This window comes from Arachis hypogaea, chromosome 19 (assembly GCF_003086295.3).
Source record: "Arachis hypogaea cultivar Tifrunner chromosome 19, arahy.Tifrunner.gnm2.J5K5, whole genome shotgun sequence".
NCBI lineage: Eukaryota > Viridiplantae > Streptophyta > Magnoliopsida > Fabales > Fabaceae > Arachis > Arachis hypogaea.
In genome coordinates this window covers 143,272,432-143,292,678 of record NC_092054.1, presented here as the reverse complement: position 1 = coordinate 143,292,678, position 20,247 = coordinate 143,272,432, and the positions used below count along the sequence as shown (strand labels likewise).

The 20,247-nt window shown below is 35.6% G+C and overlaps 1 protein-coding gene across 1 annotated transcript; it reads left to right on the top strand.

The window, feature by feature from the left end:
• The first annotated feature begins 1,115 nt into the window (after positions 1-1,115).
• Positions 1,116-9,312, top strand: LOC112778939 (uncharacterized). The gene is made up of 5 exons (XM_025823201.2): positions 1,116-1,367; positions 3,022-3,165; positions 4,149-4,298; positions 4,353-5,449; positions 8,434-9,312. The coding sequence occupies exons 1-4, from the start codon at positions 1,116-1,118 to the stop codon at positions 5,271-5,273; spliced, it is 1,467 nt and encodes a 488-aa protein (XP_025678986.1). The 3' UTR covers positions 5,274-5,449; positions 8,434-9,312.
• Positions 9,313-20,247: the final 10,935 nt, after the last annotated feature.

The following is a 20,247-nucleotide window of genomic DNA, read 5'->3' as shown; positions in this document are numbered from 1 at the left end:
CTTTTGCTTTTATTTTCTTATGGTTCAAGTTACTTTGTCAATATATGCAATTTTGGTTTCTTGAAGTTTTGATTGATGAATTTAAAGTGTCATGCCTTCTATTTGCTTGATTGAATGTTTATTGTTGATATTGTGAATAGTTCGGTTATAGTTTACATTTTCCTTTGCAATTTACCATGTTTTGCTTTATTGCCCGCCAAGTGTTTGTGAAAATGCCACTTGGTAATTTTGAGTAGATTTTCACACATTGACTAGGAAAATGAGTTCCTAGGATACTAAAGTCATAATGTCCGAGATTTAGTGACAACTCTTGGGTAGTTAGTTGACTCTTGTTTCCATCGATGCTAGCTTTTTACCAGGTTAATCGGTAAGTTAGCTAGGACTTATGGATCAAGGTCAATTATGCTTGCTTGACTTACTCCTCGATACTAGGGGTTGACGAAGCGAAATTGACTCATTATAGTTGCCATAGTTGTGGTTATGACGATGATAGGATTCCTTAATTCTCATTCCCAAGTCAAGACTCTTTTATGCATTTATAGCATTTTCACTAGTTTTGACTTTATTTCCCTTTTTGATAGCGTTAATTTCCTCTTCGAGCGTTCTTTAGTTCTTTTATCACTTAGTTCTTTAATCTTTCATTCCTTGATTCAAACCCCCCCTTTTTTCCTCGCAACCTAGAATATGACATCCCCAAATTGCAATTCCGAGGGAGACAACCCGAGGTTGAATGACTCTCGATTGATTTTTATTTGAATTAAATTTTGATTGATGGGATTTAATTTCTGGTTTTGACTATGCTACCGACGAAGTGATTCTTGTTTCGAGAAATTCTAAACCGGCACAAATGCCATTCGTCAAGTTTTTAGCGCCGTTGCTGGAAAAAATGCAAACGGTATTATATTCTAGGTTGAATAGCACTTTTTAGTTGTTTGTTTGTTTACTTTTGTTAGTAGATTTTGTTTATATTTTTCTTATGTCTTTTTCACACCATTACCACAATTCACCCCCAAGAACCCCAAACACTTATTTTTCTAGTTGCCAATTTTATACATCATCACCTCATTACATACAAAATCAAAATCGTTACCCTCACTAATTGTCAATCTTCATGTATGGATCAATCCACACAAGAAGCACTTCAAGTGCTCATGCAAGAACAAAAGGAGTTCCGGAAGAAGCAAGAGCAAGTTATGTCTATCTTAGCAGAAACTCTTGACCGGTTAGCTTCATTGCGTTCATCCCACAACCAAGAGATTATAATGGATGAACGTGAGGAACCAAGCTCAAGTGAAAAGTGTGGAATGGAGGAAGAATTGCAAAATCAAGTAGAAGATGAGAATTTACAAAGTGATGCACAAGAGGAGGTAATTGAAGATTTGTTGGAGAGTGATCAAGTGGATTCCATCATTCAAGATTTTTTGTCCAACTTGGTCAATCCCTTCAATGACCTTCATGAATCTCCCTCCATTGAATTTGAAGGAGATGTTGATGTGGACTTCACACAACCTCCAATATTTGACTTGAGTGATGATGAGGAAGATTTAAAGGAGGTTGAGAAAGAACTGGATTACCAAGAAGTGAAGATGCATGTAAAAGAGCAAATTGAGTGGGTTGTAATCACACCAACAAGCTTCATAGGCCCACATCAATATGCTATTCTAGAAACGGATCTTCAACTTCAAACCCTTCTTGGAATAGTAGATGGTGTAGAGAAAAATGTCAATTGGCAAGAAAATCAAAAGCTCATCGAAGGAGCCAATTCAGCATTTTAAGTTCAAGTGTGGTGCAAGATTCAATCGAGTGGATTCCGAGGGGTGTGCAAGTGTTCCAATGGTGATTCAAGAGGATGTTCATCCAAGTGCAAAAATGAAAATCAACAAGAGGATGAACAAGAGACTAGAGTATGGGATCCAGACATTGGTTTCAAGAGTCAACAACTATGGATCCTAGTTACTTACTTGGGATTGCCGAAGAGTTTGAAACACTTCATTTGGGACCCCGGAGGTCAAATCAAGAGGAAACTTGGATGGCAATTCAAAGAGGATTGGAAGCACAAGCCACTATAACATAAGCTTCACTAAAAAATATCCAACTTAAGGACTTTAAACCAAAGTGCTAGGTGGGAGACACCTCACCATGGTAATATCCTTCTAAATCTTTCCTTCTTTTACCTTTTATTTCTTAAATAATTGATTGTCTTGCTTAGCTTGGTTAGTGCATTTTGATGATAGTTTAGTGTTTTTGTAGAATAATGTGTCTTTAAGGTTTTAAAAAAGTTTTGGGGATTGAAAAGCTGTTTAGGATGTCATGTTTGGTACTTTATAAGCAAAAAATTTTGTTGCAGAAACATAGCATTTGTGGGTACGCACAGCCTTGTGTGCACACACAAATCTCGTAAGTTTTGACACCTGTGCGCACGCATAGCCTTGTGTGTACGCACACCCCATAGCAGCCCCTCTTTTGGGAGCGTTCGCACCTTCTTGTGCGTGCGCACCCTACCCTTTTCTTCCCATCTGTGCGTACGCACTGCCTTGTACATATGCACGACCTCTTACACACCTTCTGTTGGGAGCGTTTGCACCCCCTGTGTGCGGACGCACTCCTTCCCAACTCTCCTTAAAAAAAAAAAGAGAAAGGTTACTTGTGCGCATGCAAATCCTTGTGCGTACGCACATCCCTTAAACTCCCTTCTGTCTGTAGCACCCGCACACGTATGTGCGTGCGCACAACCCTTATTTTTTCCTTGTGCGCGTACGCACACGACTTTGTGCGTACGCACAAGTCACTTTTCGAACGGTAATTTGAAAATGGAGTCATCGTGCTTCAGAACACCCCACCCCCTCAACCCTTTTCTTCTCCCTTCACCTAAACTCCATCCAGCCCACCCATAACCGCTGAACCACCTCCATTCGACCGCCACCAACACCGTCGGACAACCACCGTCGCCTACTTTCTCTCTCTTCTCTTCTCTCCTCCTTCCCTTTTCTCCATTTTCCTCTTCCCCTGTTCCCTGTTCAGACCCCTGCCCTGTGCGTTACCCCTATTCCAGCCGCGTCCAGCCTATCGGCTTCGGCGAGCAGCGACCCCAGCAGCGGCGAAGCTCTGTGCCGCTGCGTCACCACCGACCCTCCCTCCATTTTCCTTTTCTCCTCATCAACGCAGGTTTTCCCTGCACCCCTGTTTTCTTTTTTGTGTCTTTCTTTTAACTTACTTTTAATTCTGGTTTTTGCAATTAACGGAGGTTTAGGTTAGTTAATTTCTAGGTTTCTAGATTGCAATGTATTTGCTGGCTGAATTTTTTTGGGTTGTTTGTTGCTGTAATTGATCTGAAATCTCTGCTTCAATATGCTGCATACCGCATGCTCGATGAAATGCCTGAATGAATTTTTCGTTTTAATTTTTATGTTTGGCCAGCATTTGACTTAAATTTCATTCTCATAAGGCATTATAATCCATAATGGTGCAGTTTTATTTGAACTTTGATGATGTTTGAGCTGGAGATTTTGTTATGCACTTGGTTATTATTTTGGTCAAAACACCAAATAAGTCTAAAATTTCAGATTTGATCATTTGTTTAGTGTGAATTGAACAGTGCATTTTATGTTAGTTAAGTAAATTGGATGAAATTGCTTATTCATGTTAGTTTTTGAACATAAATGATCACATACATAATCACTTGTTCTTTGAAGTTTTTGAGCAATTATAATTGATTTTCATCAAGTTATTGCTTTTTGAACAAGGGGCTATGTTTATTTGATTATTTTCCACTTTTAACATGAATAAGTAGGCCTCTCTATAATTGCATTGGTTATTGTACTTGTGATCATTTTTTTGGGTTACATCTTTCATTTTCATTGCACAAATTGCAATAACAAAATTTTTAATTCAATTCACTTCGATTGCCTTTGCCTAAGTTCTTTGTACTCTAATTGTATTCATCATTTTTATTAATTACTTAGGCTCCTTAATTGTGGAAAACTTTTTTTCTCCTGAACATATAACACCTTTCAATTTGCTTTCTTCAATTACGTGTCTGTTTATTCTCGTGGCTCTAATTTACATTTTTAATTATTTCTTCTTCTGCTTTGGTGATAATTATTTGTCTCTCCTGAGTTGTATTCCATTTTTTTCTTCTTTCTTTCAAGATGCATCGTGAGGGTAAGGAGCCGGCTTCTTCTAAGGCTCCTGTCCCTGTTCGTCTGAGCAATCAGCCAAACACTTTCATTAATGAGGAGGCCCAAGAACAGTACAAAAAACTAGAGAAAAAGGCCTTCCATTATGAAAGGAAGCTGAATGTCCCAGAAAAATATGTTGATGCCATCCACGACCGACTTAATTACTACCAGTAGAAATTCATAGAACTCAACCCGATAGAGATTAACAAACACCTAGTTAGAGAATTCTATGGAAATCTGCTGAAGAGGGATGCCGAGTCAGTCTTTCTTAGAGGAGTGCAGTTAGACACATCCACTCATGCATTTAAGGCACTCCCCCAGCTCCCTCACATCCCACCTAGCCGTGACGCCTATCCAAAGATAACGGCGGATGTGATCAAAGGAGAAATTTCACTGGAGATTGTCTTAAGGAAGATTGGCCGACTTGAGGCCCGATGGGAATATAGTAGGGGAGAGAACGCCGTCCCGATTAGCATTGTGTGCTCTGATCTTCATCCAGAGGCAAGGATCTGGCAACAGATCATTGCTGACTACATTCTACTGAGCACGCATGCTACCCATATCCGAGTACGAGTGGCGGTACTTCTGTGGGCCATCTTAGAGGGCAAGAGGATTTCTGTTCTTCCCCTTATCAGAGAATCGATGTGGAAGGTGAACAACAATCAGAAATACAATATTCCCTTCCCATCGATGATCATCAGATTGGCCTCAGCATTGGGGGTAGAGAGGAGGCTGGGTGACCGGATGTCTGCCCTTATCAGTACCCACCCATATTTGCCATTCGGGGAATACGAGGAACGGGCATCGAAGAAGAAGAAGACCTCTGAGCCACCACCATCATCATCAGCACCTCCTACACCTTCAGCTCCTGCCCTTACAGTACGGCCTCTCTACAAGTTGGTTCAGGATCTCCTTCAAGAGCTCCACCGCCACGAGTGCCGCTGTGAGCGTCGTTATCAGTGGTTGGCAGATAGGCAGGAGGGTAGAGACCCCGGTCCACCTCCTGTAGCTACACCAGAGCCAGAGCCAGAGCCTGAGACGGAGCCAGCAGCAGCCGAGGCAGCGGAAGAGGAGATAGTTGAGCTGGCAGTTTAGGAGCCAGCAGCAGAGACCACTATAGAGCCGATCCAGGACATCATCATTTACCAGCCACTTCGGCACCCACCACCACTAGACGGTGGAGCTTCACAGAGCTAGTCATCCCCATCATGATTTTTAGCATGGAGGACCGTGCAACAGTTAAGTGTGGGGGAGGATCTGCTACTTTTTAGGTGTAAAATTCTCTCCTAAACACTTTGCTATCCAGTATTTATAGTTTTTATTATGCTTTTGCGGATATTTCTAGTACTTTGACTTATGTGTTATATACTAGTACTTGGGTAGTTTGTATATATGTTAGTATGTTTATAGTTTATTTCCATTACTGCATTTTTATTTTGAAATATATATATTGCATTTTTAGTTGTTTGGTATATATACACATTTTGGTTGTGATTGGATGATGTGAATAGCATAGCACCTAACTCAATTTTGGTCCTAATTGTTCATTTTGGTTTTTGGACATTTAAAATTAGGAAAAGAACTAGGAATTTTGAGAAAAAAATTTTGCATCCAACACAACATACATACATACATATAGGAAATAATTTTGGTGAAAATAACAAAGAATTCCAAAAATTTTGTTTTTAGGGCATACCATTGAGTTGATTTGGAAAATTCTTTTAAACTTGCTTGAATGAATTTTTGTGGAACATAAAAAGGAGATAGAATAAAATACCTTACGAGTTGTTGAGCTTTCAATGAATGGTTATGTATTTTAACCACAATTTTTGTTCTTGAGTGATATACCTCTTCTATGATTATAATCTTGGTTTTGCTTGATTCTTTATTTCTGATATTTGATGTTTTGAATGCATTGAGTATGATTGAGGCCATCTTTTAATTTTAACTCACTAACCATATGGACATACCCTTGCATCTACCTTTGCTAATCCCTTTGAACCTTATTTACCCCATTGTTTGATATTAGCACATTATAATCTTATGCGAAAAACCATGATTTATCTTGATTAGCTTAGTTTGAGAAGTGTGTTCCATTTAAGTGTGAGAAAATTTTGGAAGAACTTTGGTAGAAGATTAAAAGTATTTCGGGTATGCTTTGAAAACTTTTGAAAGTGGGTGCATTCATGTATAAAAATTACAAAACCATATGCATTTTTGGTTTCTTGCAAAAAAAAAATCAAAAAGGGAACAATACTTTCCCCAAGGAAAAGAAAAATATAAATAAGAAATGCATATGGGACTTGAATGAAAATTCATGCATGAATGTGTGGGAAAGGAAATAATGTAGGGTTATGTTGTAATTTTTGTGATTTGGGTGATATAGGATGAGTTGGACACTTAAGCTAATCAAAGAGTAAATCCTTTAGTCCACTGAGCCATATTTACACCACACTTTAACCCTAACCCCATTACAACCCTAAGAAGTTCTCATGATTTTTGCATTCATCCATCATATGTTTGTTGATTGTTAGATGAAAAGCAAATCCTTGAAAGCATGATTAGAGGGGGTTAGAGTGATTAAACCCTAAACACCGAGCGTAAGAGTGTATACACACCTAGTGAGGATTCATTCGCTCAATTCCATGATTCCACACCTCTCATCATGTATTCTTGCAAGTTGCTTCATTTTGAAATTCAAATCAATTCTTTGGATGTGGATAGCATTGAGTTACCTCTCATCATGGATCAAGGTCAATTATGCTTGCTTGACTTACTCCTCGATGCTAGGGGTTGACGAAGCGAGATTGACTCATTATAGTTGCCATAGTTGTGGTTATGATGATGATAGGATTCCTTAATTCTCATTCCCAAGTCAAGGCTCTTTTATGCATTTATAGCATTTTCACTAGTTTTGACTTTATTTCCCTTTTTGATAGCCTTAATTTCCTCCTTGAGCGTTCTTTAGTTCTTTTATCGCTTAGTTCTTTAATCTTTCGTTCCTTGATTCATAACCCCCCTTTTTTCCTCGTGACCTAGAATGTGACATCCCCAAATTGCAATTCCGAGGGAGACGACCCGAGGTTGAATGACTCTCGGTTGATTTTTATTTGAAATAAACTTTGATTGATGGGATTTAATTGCCAGTTTGGACTATGCTACCGACGAAGTGATTCTTGTTTCGAGAAATTCTAAACCGGCACAAATGTCATTCGTCAAAACACTCTAGGTTTGAAGATACCAGCTTTGCTTTTGGTGACCATAGAGTGTGTATTTACTGTTGTTGTTGCTACTCAGGGTACTTCTTCATCAAGTGGCAAAACAATTTCAATATCATTTATAGGTATTGGGATAGGAGTTGCTGATGCTGCTGCTGGTCTTTGAATTGTTGCTATTTTGATTGGTTCTTCAGGTCTAATTCTACTATCATAGTGTTGCTACTGATGTTCATTAAATTCTGATCTTGCTGGTCTTGATTGAGCTACTGCTAGTCTTTGAAGTGTTGTTGTTCTGATTGGTTCTTTAGGTCTAATTCTACTATCATAGTGTTGTTGCTACTGTTCATTAAATTTTGATCTTGCTGGTCCTGATTGAGGGTATCTGGTCTTATTGAATAGTTGTTGTCTATTGATGCCTGCATTGCTCAGTTGTTGTTGCTGCTTGTTGGATTCTGAATTGTTTCCTAGTTGTTGTTGGTGCTGCTGTTGTCTAATGGCTTTTGAGGTGTTCAATTTGTGTTGATGCTGCTGAATAGTGATCTCAGAACTGCTTCTCAATTGCTGCTACTGCTGTGTGTTAATTATCAAATTGTTCCTTAATTGTAATTGTTGTTGCTATTGTTGCTGCTTTTGCCTTTTGTTTACTGAATTGATCAATTGGTGTTGCTGTTGTTGTTGTGGATTGATTGCTGAATTGGTCAATTTTTGCTGCTGCTGTTGTTGTATATTAATTGTTGAATTGATCAATTGGTGCTGTTGCTGCTATTGTGGATTGATTGCTAAATTGGTCAATTGTTACTACTGTTGTTGTATATTAATTGTTGAACTAGTTAACTGTTATGGCTGCTGCTGTTATGTATTGACTGTTGAATTGTTCAATTGTTGTTGCTACTGCTGTTGTACATTAATTGCTGAATTAGTGAAATGTTGATGGGGCTGCTGTTGTCAACTGTTTGAGAAATTGTGCAATTGTTGTTGCTGTCTGATAATGTCAGAAATGTTTTCTAACTGCTGTTGTCTATTAATGTTGATTAAAGGAATTCTTGGAACCACTAGAGCTTCTGAACTTGACATTGAACCACTTTGCTGTTGCTGCCTATTTTCACTTACTTGTGCTACTTGTTGCTGTTGGTGTCTTAAGATTGTGTCATGCTGCTGATGCTGAACTCTTGTTACTAATTGTTGGTGCTACTGTCTTGTGTCTGAATTGGGCTGTTGTTGCTGTTGTCTATCATCAATATTGATTGAAGGGATTTTAGGCATCATTGAAACTATTGGGGTTGAGCTTGGATCATCTAGCCTCTGTCCCTACTTAGCTGCTTCTTCAAAGGGAAATCTATCTTCAAAGAAAATTACATTCGGAGTTGTAATAATCTTCCTTTGTTGAGTGACGCATTTGTACCCTTTCTGAGCCATACCATACCCAACAAATGTACATGGTGATGACCTGAAATCCAACTTGTGCTTGTTGAAGGGTCTTTGGTGAGGAAAACATAGGCATCCAAAATACTCTTAGGTTCTCACAGGGAGGTTTCTTCCCAAACAATTTCTTTGTAGGTGACTGTCCATGTAAAAATGGTGTAGGTAACACATTGATTAACTTGACTGCTATTGTAAACGCCTCTCCCCAAAATTTGGTAGGCATTGAAGCTCCAACCAACAACATTATCCTTATTTCAACTACATGCCTGTGTTTCCTCTCTGTTGAGCCATTTTGCTTATGCACATACGAATAAGAAAACCTATGACAAACTCCTCTTTTCTGCAAAATCTTTGACAAACCAACATATTCAACCACATTGTCACTTTGTATCATCTTTAATTTTATGTTTAGTTGTAATTCAATCATTTGGTGAAAGTGATTAAAGACTAATTTAAGTTGAGCTCTAGATTTAAGAAGATATATTCAAGTAAACTTTGAGAATGCATCAATGAAATTCACAAAATACCAATTTCCAATATTGTCAGATATGGGTGCTGGACCCAAAATATCTATGTATACAAGTTCTAATGGTTTTGTGTACACTGTTTGTGAGACAAAAAAGGATAATTGATGCGATTTACCAATACAACAAGTTGGACATTCTAGTTTATCAATTGTAAAGGAAAGATTACAAGCACTGAGGACTTTTGACATGACATTTTTATTTGGGTGTCCTAATCTGGCATGCCAGAGAAGAAGCTGATTCAGAATTTTCAATGAAGAAACATAGGCTACTGATGTGTGTGCAGTGGTGAACTTGACAAATTTATACAATCCCCTATTAACATTCGCTTGAAGAACAACTTCATTGTTTTTCTGTGATTTAATATAACATTTGTCAGCATAGAATTCAAAGAATACTTTGTTATTACAGCAAAATTGATACACACTCTTCAAATTCTTAGTGATGTCAAGTACATGCAACAATTTCTCATCAAGAACAACTTAGAGCTCAAATCATACTTAAAACATGAATTACCAACAAAATTGATTTGCAAACCTGTTCCGTTGCCTATCACAACTTGCACATCTCCTCCATACTCCTCTTTTTCCATTAGGTTCTGCTCATCATGTGTCATGTGGTGTGTAGCACCTGAATCAGGGTACCAATTTGGATCCTGAATGGTTGCTGGAGTTTCCAGCACATTCTTATAATTGGCCTTGGGTTGAGATATCTGATTGTTGTAGCCTGCATCATATTGTTCCTCATTGTACCTGTAGCAGCATGACTTCGATGTATGGCCTATTTTGTCACACACTTGACATTGTGGCTTATAGGCGTGTTCGCGATGCAGTTTGGATCAGTTTTGAGTCAAAAATTCATCCGATCTAAACACTAATTTTACTTGCGGTGCGGTTTAGCTAACGCATCTATAGTTCCTTTTATAGACAGTACATACTTAGTAACAGAAGTACCAATCTGAATGGTGCTCAACTTGTTCTTTAGCTGCATCACCTTGGCCTTGATCTGAGAAGAGAAATGATCTTCCAACCTCTTTCAAACTTGACATGTATAAGTGCATCCAACCATTCTTATTGTGAACGGTTTAGTCAGTGAAGCTAACAACCATGACTTGAGGAGTGCATTTTGCCTTTTCCATTTCTGAAACTCAGGATTCACAATACCAGCTCCACCATTGTTTGATACTAGAAACTGCATGGGTATTTTTTCTCCCGTGATGTGATTCAGCATGTCATTCTTTCAATTGTCGATTCTACTTGATCTTTCCACTGTAGATAGTTATCCTCATCCAATTTCATTGAAATTGGTGTTGCTGTAAACCCTTACGCCATTGTAGTTGAGCTTCAATTGAACCGGATCTGCTTTCTTGGACTTTTACGGTAGCTGTGGCACCTTAAGCTCTAATACCATATAAGGTATCAAGAACCTAGGTTGAAAGTTTAGAGAGTTGAAGAAGAAGGTTCAAAGAATAGAAGAAGACAGAAAAGAAAAGTGAATATGTAATAGTAAAAGTAAGTTACTGTAGTAGTGAGTGTTACTTCTTATAGTTGCAACTTAGTGCAGGGGTCTCTAGAAGGTTCCAGCCACTAACTAACTCTAATCAACAGCTGACTAACTATTAATCAATAGCTAACTAACTATTCAAAGAACAGGGCTAACTATATTTACTTGAAACAAAACTTACTAGTTGCATTCTAACTAATTCAACTAATGCTGTTACTTGAACTTAAGCACTCCTATCAATGTGTTCAATTATATTTTTGCAAATAATTTTATTTAAAATGTATCTATATTTATCTTATTATAGTTTTTTGTTGGTGGGGTCATCCCTCCCTTGAAAGCTATGGTCTCTATCACCTTCTCATTCATCCAACTAGTGTAAGACCCGCGCATAGCGCGAGTCAAATGTTGATCTATTATAAAAATTTGTTCGTATATGTCCATTGATATTAATAATTGTTACTTCAACATGAAAAATTACTTATGTATAAAAATTCATTATACAATGTATAAAATTGTTTTATTTTCTGCTTTCTAGAAGCCAAAAGAGTTTAATTTTCATGTACTGACAGTGTAAAATATTTTATACAGTCATGCAGTTACAACTATTTTTTTGGATGATCATTCACGTGGTCAATCCATCACCGTCGTCGTCTCCTTCTACTCCTTCTGCCGTCGTACTTTTTTTCGTCACTGTGTTGTTTTCTTCTTCTCTGCTTCATTCTGTCTTTTACTCTCTCTATCTTTTTTCCTTTTTGTATTATCAGCGGTCACTGTTACTGCTTCCATCAGCAGCAAACTCCTTATTTTTTCTTTCTCGTCGGTGATAGCTCCATTTGTGTTTACTTAATCGGAAAAAAAGTAAGCGCAAAACAGAAAGAAGAAAAATAGAGATAAAGAGAATCTAGCAAAGAATTGATTTTTAACCTAAATTTAAATCGGTATACTCAAAAAGAAAATATTGTACTCAACTCCATCATTCTCTTTAAACAGTGTGTTGGAAATAATCAAATAAACAAATAACCATTTGTAACATTAGTTTAAAATTAATGTTAAAATAATAAGGATAAGGTGTATTTTTTTATCCATCATAAATAATTGAAATAGTTTTTGGATCTTTATTTTATCTGTGTCACTTGTCAATTAAATAAATTTAGCACTTGTCAAGTATTTAGATATGGCACTTGTCAAACAAAGACCACAACTATATTCCTATTATTATTATTATTATTATTATAGATTGTTAGGGAATTATTTTAATTTTTTAATTTGTTTGTGGGCAATACATATATTAATTATAATCACAAATTATGCTATTTCAAATTAAATGACTTATACAATAGTGATCTCATTTATTGTTTTAAATGCTAAAGCCGCCTTTGTTGCTCTTTCCGCATCAAAAGAGTTGCAATTCAGACGTCTAGGGATATAGAAGGCTTTTGGTTGAGGAAGATCCAAAGAACCACAAGATCCAGACTCTTCCAATCATGATTTATGTTTATGAATTCAGATACGCTTCCACATTCAGTATTTTCTTTCTTAATGATTTAATATAGATAATCTTTGGGTTAAGAAATTTTGGGAAAATTTCAACAAGTGTTATCAGAGCTGTCTATGATTAAATCATTAAGAAATTATAAATTTATTTTATTTTAATTTGAATCTTAATTTGAGGTTGTGAAATTAGATTCAAATATGTGCTGCTTTTGGATTGCATAGCACATGTTAATAAACCTAAAAGAGTATATAAAGAGTGCATAAAGAGTACACAAATAGTACATGAAGAGCACAATAAAAAATACAAAAGGTATATTAAAAAAATGATGCATTCTTTTATATATGTGCATATCATTTTTTATCTGTGTTTCAATTCTAAATATTGGAGCTGTTAATTCATAAAATTAAAAGAATTTAATTAATTTTTTTATTATGAACACTGCACATCCATAGAATTAGCATATTTATCATAAAGCTTTTTGTATGTACTATGATTTAATCTGTGAATTCAATTTTTGTTAAATAAAAAAAAGAGGTTCTTTGTTTGTTAACCTTTTTTTTTATACCATTCTATATGGATTCATTCTTTTGGTAAATTTATTATTTTTTTGTTTTGCATGGATTGAATCATAATGATTGATTCTAATCTTAATGGATAAAAAAAAATTTTTGCCATATAAATTTGTTGAACAGTTATAATTATGTCTTTCTTTAAGGAGTGAAAAGACACCATTAAGATTTAATTTCTTTTAGAATTTAAGTATTTTTTTATTGTTACATAAGGAAACTAGTAACAATTTGAATTATCATACCCACCTATTTTATAAAGATTTGGTTTTGGAATAAATTGATTGAACATTATGTTGCCAAAGTAGCCTCTTTTATGAAAATTGATTTCAAAACATTAGAAATATGGTGATATATAATTCATGCGAATATTGGTCAGCCCAAAGGAAGGTCTGTATTTCGCCGAATTACATACACATATTGATGGTAAAAACATATTTGGGTAGCTAATTAAGAATAAAATAATGCTTATTATTTATGCGAACAATAATCGGCCCAAATGAAGTTTATTGTTTGGCCGAATAATAAGCATTGCACACTTTTGATTATTTTCTATTAATTATGCGGTCAATAATCGGCCCAAAGAATGATTATTGTTTGGCCAATTAATAGAAAATATATGCGATAATAAATAGGTTGCGAAATTTAAGTTTCCATGTGCGCATTCAGTCGGTCCAAAAAAAGACTTAATGTGTGACAGGAATTTTGACAATATTTGATTACTGCAATGAGAGTATCACTTACAGTTAATTTTTCTATCCAAAGATTGAAAATTAATGTTGTTCTAGATATCTCATATGGATTTTTTTCTCATTATTTAACTAATGTTTACTGCATGTTTTCTATTATAATAAAGAAACTATGGCTTCAGCTACCAATGTTTCTGCATAAATTAGCAGTATTCCTATGTTGAATGGTTCAAACTTTAAGGTTTGGAAGGATACCGTGGAAATTTTCCTCGATTGTATGGATCTAGATATAGTTCTTCGAGAGGAGAAACCAACTTCCATTCTAGAAAATCTCAATGAGGTTAAAATAGAGAAGTGGGAGATATCCAATCGAATGAGCATTATGATCATGAAGCGCTCAATTCCTGAGGCATTTTGGGGCTCAATTACTGAGGATAAAGATGCCAAACAGTTCCTAAAAGATTTTAAAAAATTCTTTGCTAAGAATGAAAAAGCGGAGACAAGTAGCCTTTTGAACAAATTTGTCTCCATGAGGTATAAAGATAAAAGGAACATAAGGGAGTACCTTATGAAAATGTCTCATCTTGCTTCAAAATTGAAAGCACTAAAGTTAGAGTTATCTGAAGACTTACTCGTGTATTTCATTTTGATCTCCCTTCTTGCACACTTTGGGCAATTCAAAGTGAGTTATAACACTCTAAAGGACACTTGGTCTTTAAATGAGCTTATATCTCACTGTGTGCAAGAAGAAAAGAGGCTACAGTAAGATAAGACTGAAAGTGCTCACATAGCTTCATCTTCTCAGTATAAAAGAAAGCGTGATACTATTTCGGATGTGCCTTCTCAGCAGAAAAAGGCTAAGAAATAGGATCAAGTTTCAACCTGTTTCTTCTGTAAGAAGGTGGGACACATGAAGAAGAATTATACTACATATGCCACCTGGCGTGTAAAGAAGGGTATAATTCTTACTTTTGTTTGTTCTGAGGCTAGTTTAAGTTATGCACCTGTTGATACTTGGTGGGTAGATTCTGCTGCTACTACTCATGTAAGTGTTACTATGCAGGGTTGCATGTGGAGCCGACCGCCAAGTGATGCTGAAAGATACATCTATGTGGCAGACGGTAATATAGTTGCAGTCGAAGCTATAGGAACCTTTAGATTATGTTCCACGAGTGGATTTTACTTAGATTTATTAGAGACATTTTATGTACCGTCATTTAGACAGAATTTGGTTTCTGTTTTTTGTTTGGACAAATTAGGTTATTTTTGTTCGTTCGGAGACAATAAAGTCAGTCTCTTTTATAATTCGAATAATATTTGCTCTGGTCATTTGGTGGATAATCTATATAGGCTTGACTTAAATTTCTATAATAATGAAATACTGCAAACGGGTACAAAACAAAAACTAAATGAGAATTTGACATCATTATGGCACAAAGGCCTAGGTCACATCTCTAAATAGAGAATTTAGAGGCTCGTGTCGGATGGAATTCTTGGACCCCTAAATTTGACGGATTTTGAAGTCTGCATTAAGTGTATAAAGGGGAAAATGACAAACGAAAGGAAATTGGGTGCCGAGAGAGCTAAAGATGTCTTGGAACTGATACATACCGATATATGTGGCCCATTTTCTACTGTCTCTTGGAATGGACAACGGTACTTTATTACGTTCATAGATGATTACTCTCGTTATGGGTATCTATATTTAATTCATGAAAAGTCCCAAGCCTTGGATGTTTTCAAGTCTTTCAAAGCTGAAGTTGAACTTCAACTTGGAAAGAAAATTAAAGCTGTCAAATCTGATCGTGGTGGTGAATACTACAGAAGATATGACGGTTCAGGTGAGCAACGTCCCGGTCCTTTTGCTCTTTTCCTAGAGGAGTGTGGTACTGTTCTGCAATACACCATGCTAGGCAAACCTAGCATGAATGGTGTTGCAGAGCGAAGGAACCGAACTCTTAAGGACATGGTGAGAAGTATGATTAGTCATTCTTCCTTGCCTAAATCACTCTGGGGAGAAGCTTTAAAGACCGCAGTGTACATCCTTAATAGGGTGCCAAGTAAAGTAGTTAACAAGACCCCTTATGAAATTTGAACTGGAAAAAGGCCCAGTATAAAGCATCTGCATGTTTGGGGATGTCCAGCTGAGGCGCTACCTTATAGGTCGCATGAAAGAAAATTGGACTCAAGGACAATTAGTTGCTACTTTGATTACACTGAGCATTCACAGGGGTACAAGTTTTACAATCCTACATCAAGGTCTATTTTGAAACGGAAAATGCGAGATTTCTTGAGGATGTTGAGTTTGGGGGGAAGGAAATATTAGGAATGTAGCTTTTGATGAAGATTCTATAACTGACAATGATCAGGTCTTTGTGCCTATTATTGTTCAAGATACAGTTATAGTACAAGAGCACAACGAGAATCCTATTGTAAATCCAATTGCAATACAAGAGAACAATGAGAATATTGTTGTTGCTCAAGATGCTGCTACAGTACAGGAAAATAATGAGAATCCTCCTCAATCCCAATCCATACAGCAAGCTCAACAACCTCAAGAAGTGTCATTAAGGAGATCCAACAGAGAAAGGAGAAAATTCATCTATGGTCTCAAACAAGCTTTCCGTCAATGGTATCACAAGTTTAATCAAGTCATTACCTCATATGGTTTTGAGGTAAATATTATAGATAAATGTGTATACCGCAAGTTCAGTAGGAGTAAATACATATTTTTGGTCTTATATGTTGATGACGTTCTACTTGCCAGTAACGATATAGGCTTGTCATATGAAACTAAGAAATTTCTATCGAACAATTTCAAAATGAAAGATCTTGGTGATGCCTCTTTTGTATTAGGAATCAAGATACTAAGAGATCGCTCTCAAGGTATTCTTGGATTATCACAAAAGAACTATATCAAAAAGGTTTTAAGTAGATATGTCATGAAAATTTGTAGACCAATGGACACAACCATAGCAAAAGGAGACAAGTTTAGTCTGAAGCAATGCCTCAAAATGATCTTGAGAAGACAGCAATACATGATAAACCTTATGCATCAGCACTAGGAAATTTAATGTATGCTCAAGCGTGCACACATTCTGATATATCATTTATAGTGGGAGTGTTGGGTAGATACTTGAGCAACCCGAGCATAGATTATTGGATAGTTGTTAAACGCGTAATGTGTTATTTAAAGAGAACAAAAGATTACATACTTATTTATCGGAGATCAGAAAATTTGGAGATCATTAGGTACTCTGATTCCGATTTCATGGCATATGATTGCGAAACTTTGTCATTAAGCTTCATACAGTAAATGACATTGAAAGGCCATTAAAGATATTTTGTGACAATAAGTCAGCAGTATTATACTCCAACAACAATAAGAGCTTGACAAAATCGAAGCATATAGGCATCAAGTTCTTAGTTGTCAAAGAGAAATGTTAAGAAAAATAGATTTTCATAGAACATATAGGAACAGAGTATATGCTAGCAGACTCATTAACCAAGGAATCGATCTCTAAAGTCTTTCATGAGCACACTGCTCGGATGGGTGTCAATATTTGCGATGCCTTGGTTTAATGGGAGTTTATTTTATGCTATATGTCCTATGACAGATAATTGGATTATTTTTCTTCAGAGTTAAGTTGATGGTTTGTTTCATGTTATGTGAAATGTTCATTTTGCAACATTTATTTTGTGTTTGATCTCAATAAAGTTTTAAAGTTGGACCAGCTAGAAATAGACATGCATGAGATCACTTGGCATGTAATTTCCATATTACTCATCCAAATTTGATCTATGTCGTTAAGTATGTTAGGATGGTGATTGTCGTGGTTTAGTCACGAAATTAATGTGATAAAAGTTGCGATGATTCCATATCTAATATATGAGATGAACCAAATTGTTAAAGTAATGAGAGAAATAGCATTCAGATGTGCACATAAAGTTCATAAAGATGTGATTATGTTAAGAAAGAATATATGTATAGCCCAAGTGGGAGATTGTTAGGAAATTATTTTAATTTTCTAATTTGTTTGTGGGCAATACATATATTAATTATAATCAGAATTATGCTATTTCAAATTAAATGACTTATATAATGGTGATCTCATTTATTGTTTTAAATGCTAAATTGAATAAGTCATTATTACTTTTGATTTGGAATTAAATGAGAATAAAACCGGATATTATCTTTTATTCTTTAGATAATTATCTTTTGGTTTTTAGATATATTGTCTTTTGGACTTTAGATACTATTTTATTTGGGCTTTAGGGTTTAATGGGTGTCATGCTCAAATATAAATAGTGCCTTCAGGATTTCGGTCCCCAATATACTAAAGCCGCATTTGTTGCTCTTTCCCCATCAAAAGAGTTGCAATTCAGTCGCCTAGGGATACAAAAGGCTTTTAGTTGAGGAAGATCGAAAGAACCACAAGATCCAGACTCTTCCAATCATGATTTATGTTTATGAATTCAGATACGCTTTTGCATCCAGTATTTTCTTTCTTAATGATTTAATATAGATAATTTTTGAGTTAAGAAATTCTGGAAAAATTCCAACAATAGATAGATAGATGTCACATGCCATGCCAAAGTGCTCAACTTCGTTCTCACACAAAGCTTCTCATAATAATTTTAGTAATTTTTTTACTTAGTTTTCACACAAACAAAAAAATTATCATGCATTCATATATATATTTTTATAATAAATTATTTAAAGTTTAAAATATAGTTAACAAATCCATAGCAAAGATAACACATAATATAAACTCATCAGACTTTATATATCCCAAAAAAAAAAAAAAAAACAGATGAGCTAATCCATACTCATTCAATCTGAACATGTTTAACTTGCGAGTTATTTAAATCGAGACAAAATAACCTACTTTTAAACAAATCATAATTTCAGTGACTTTTTTACAAGTGAATTGAACTAATTCTCAAGTCGCAACTCATTTTGATGATGGCTAATACTTCAAAAAATACCATAAAGATGATAATATTTAACTTTCTTTTAGTAGTATTCTTAATTTAATTGTGAGAATTTAAAAAGTACGAATATTCTACATATTTGTGTGTAAAAGGTTTCGATTCAAAAGGTTAAAGGAGGGAGTAAAATTTTTTTTTGAATCAAAGAGAGCTCAACACAGCAGAGTGGAGCAGATAGCAAAGCTATAGTAAGAATAAAACAAGATAACATACAATTCTTAGACACTGTGATCCGGCCATCAACACCCAAAGGGCTCAGCACCACTCCATTCTTCGTAGAACGTAAACGATCTGTTAATAATGTCCCCTACTCTTGAACTCTTATTTCGGAAGAGCCTGCCATTCCTTTCTAGCCAAATTGTCCAGATAACAGCAAAGAATCCAATGAACCATGTCTTCCTATCTACCTTCCTTCCTAGAAAGCTCGTCCAACTCTCAAAATGTTCCTTCAAAGTACCCGGAAAGCTCCACCTTTGTTGAAAGGCCATTAGCCAAGCACACCACACCTGCCATGTAATCTCACAACTAAGAAACAGATGATACGCGGTTTCCACAGGCTTACCACAGAGAAGACACCTATTGTCCTACTGGTTAATAATCCGTAATCTGCACAGTCGATCCTTTGTGTTGACCCTTCCGACTAACGCAAACCAAGAAAGGAGTTCAACCCTCGGGGGGACAAATCCTTTCCAAACAGCACTAGTGAAGCTATAGCTGGTAACCTCCTCCGGTAGGACTTCCTCCTGCATCACTCGCACAAAGGATTTTGTTGAGTAGTCACCTGTTTTATTAAATTTCCATACCACACTATCTTTCCTCCCATTTGTAAGCTTGAATGACCGTAAGATCTCATGAAGCTGGTGTACTAAGTCCAACTCCCACTGGAACAACTCTCTCCTCCACTGGAAACTCCAAATCCACACTAGCCCATCCCAAAAACCACAGTCTGCTATCACAGATTCATGAAGAGTTGAGACCGAGAAAAGCCTAGGAAACATATCTTTCAATACTCCAGCCGATAGCCATCTATCCTCCCAGAATCGGATTGTTCTGCCATTCCTAATATATACACTAACAAACTAGAAAATGCTTTTAGTTAGGGAGTTGAATCTTACTATAATTAGGGAATGATTTTAACTTTTAATGTTTGACGACACTTATTACCCACCACATAAAGACATAAAAGACTTCTTGATTTATTATAGCTGCCTTAATATCTCCTCGTACTTATATTGTCGACTAATATAAACAAACATGCATTTTATAAAACTGAAAAGTAATAAATGATTTATAACAGAGCATAGAGATTAAGATATACTTTTATAAATAAATAAATAAATATTATGGGTCATATTGAAAATGCTAATGCGCTTTAAAAAAAGAAAGAAGTGCAATGTTCCTTAAAAGTTAACTTACTATTAAAGATAAAATAAAATAAATAAAAATAAAATACTCTAAATTTTAAATCCTAAATAATAAGCCATAAATTTAAACAATTGATATAAAATATAATAAATAAAAAATTAAAATTTATTTAATTAACAAAGAATATAACACTCTTTATTTAATAAAAATAAAAGATATTTAATTAAGGATGAGCCGGACTAACCTATAAAAGAAATATAAACTAATACTTTTTTATTTTATTTTCTAATCTTTG

What these genes read in the sequence shown, in the direction of transcription:
- LOC112778939 (XM_025823201.2), top strand. Translation starts at nt 1,116, where the DNA reads ATGGATCAATCCACACAAGAAGCACTTCAAGTGCTCATGCAAGAACAA. An exon ending in AAAGTGATGCACAAGAGGAG is followed by an intron (nt 1,368 to 3,021) that starts GTAATTGAAGAT and finishes TTCCCTGTTCAG; the next exon opens with ACCCCTGCCCTGTGCGTTAC. An exon ending in TTTTCTCCTCATCAACGCAG is followed by an intron (nt 3,166 to 4,148) that starts GTTTTCCCTGCA and finishes CTTTCTTTCAAG; the next exon opens with ATGCATCGTGAGGGTAAGGA.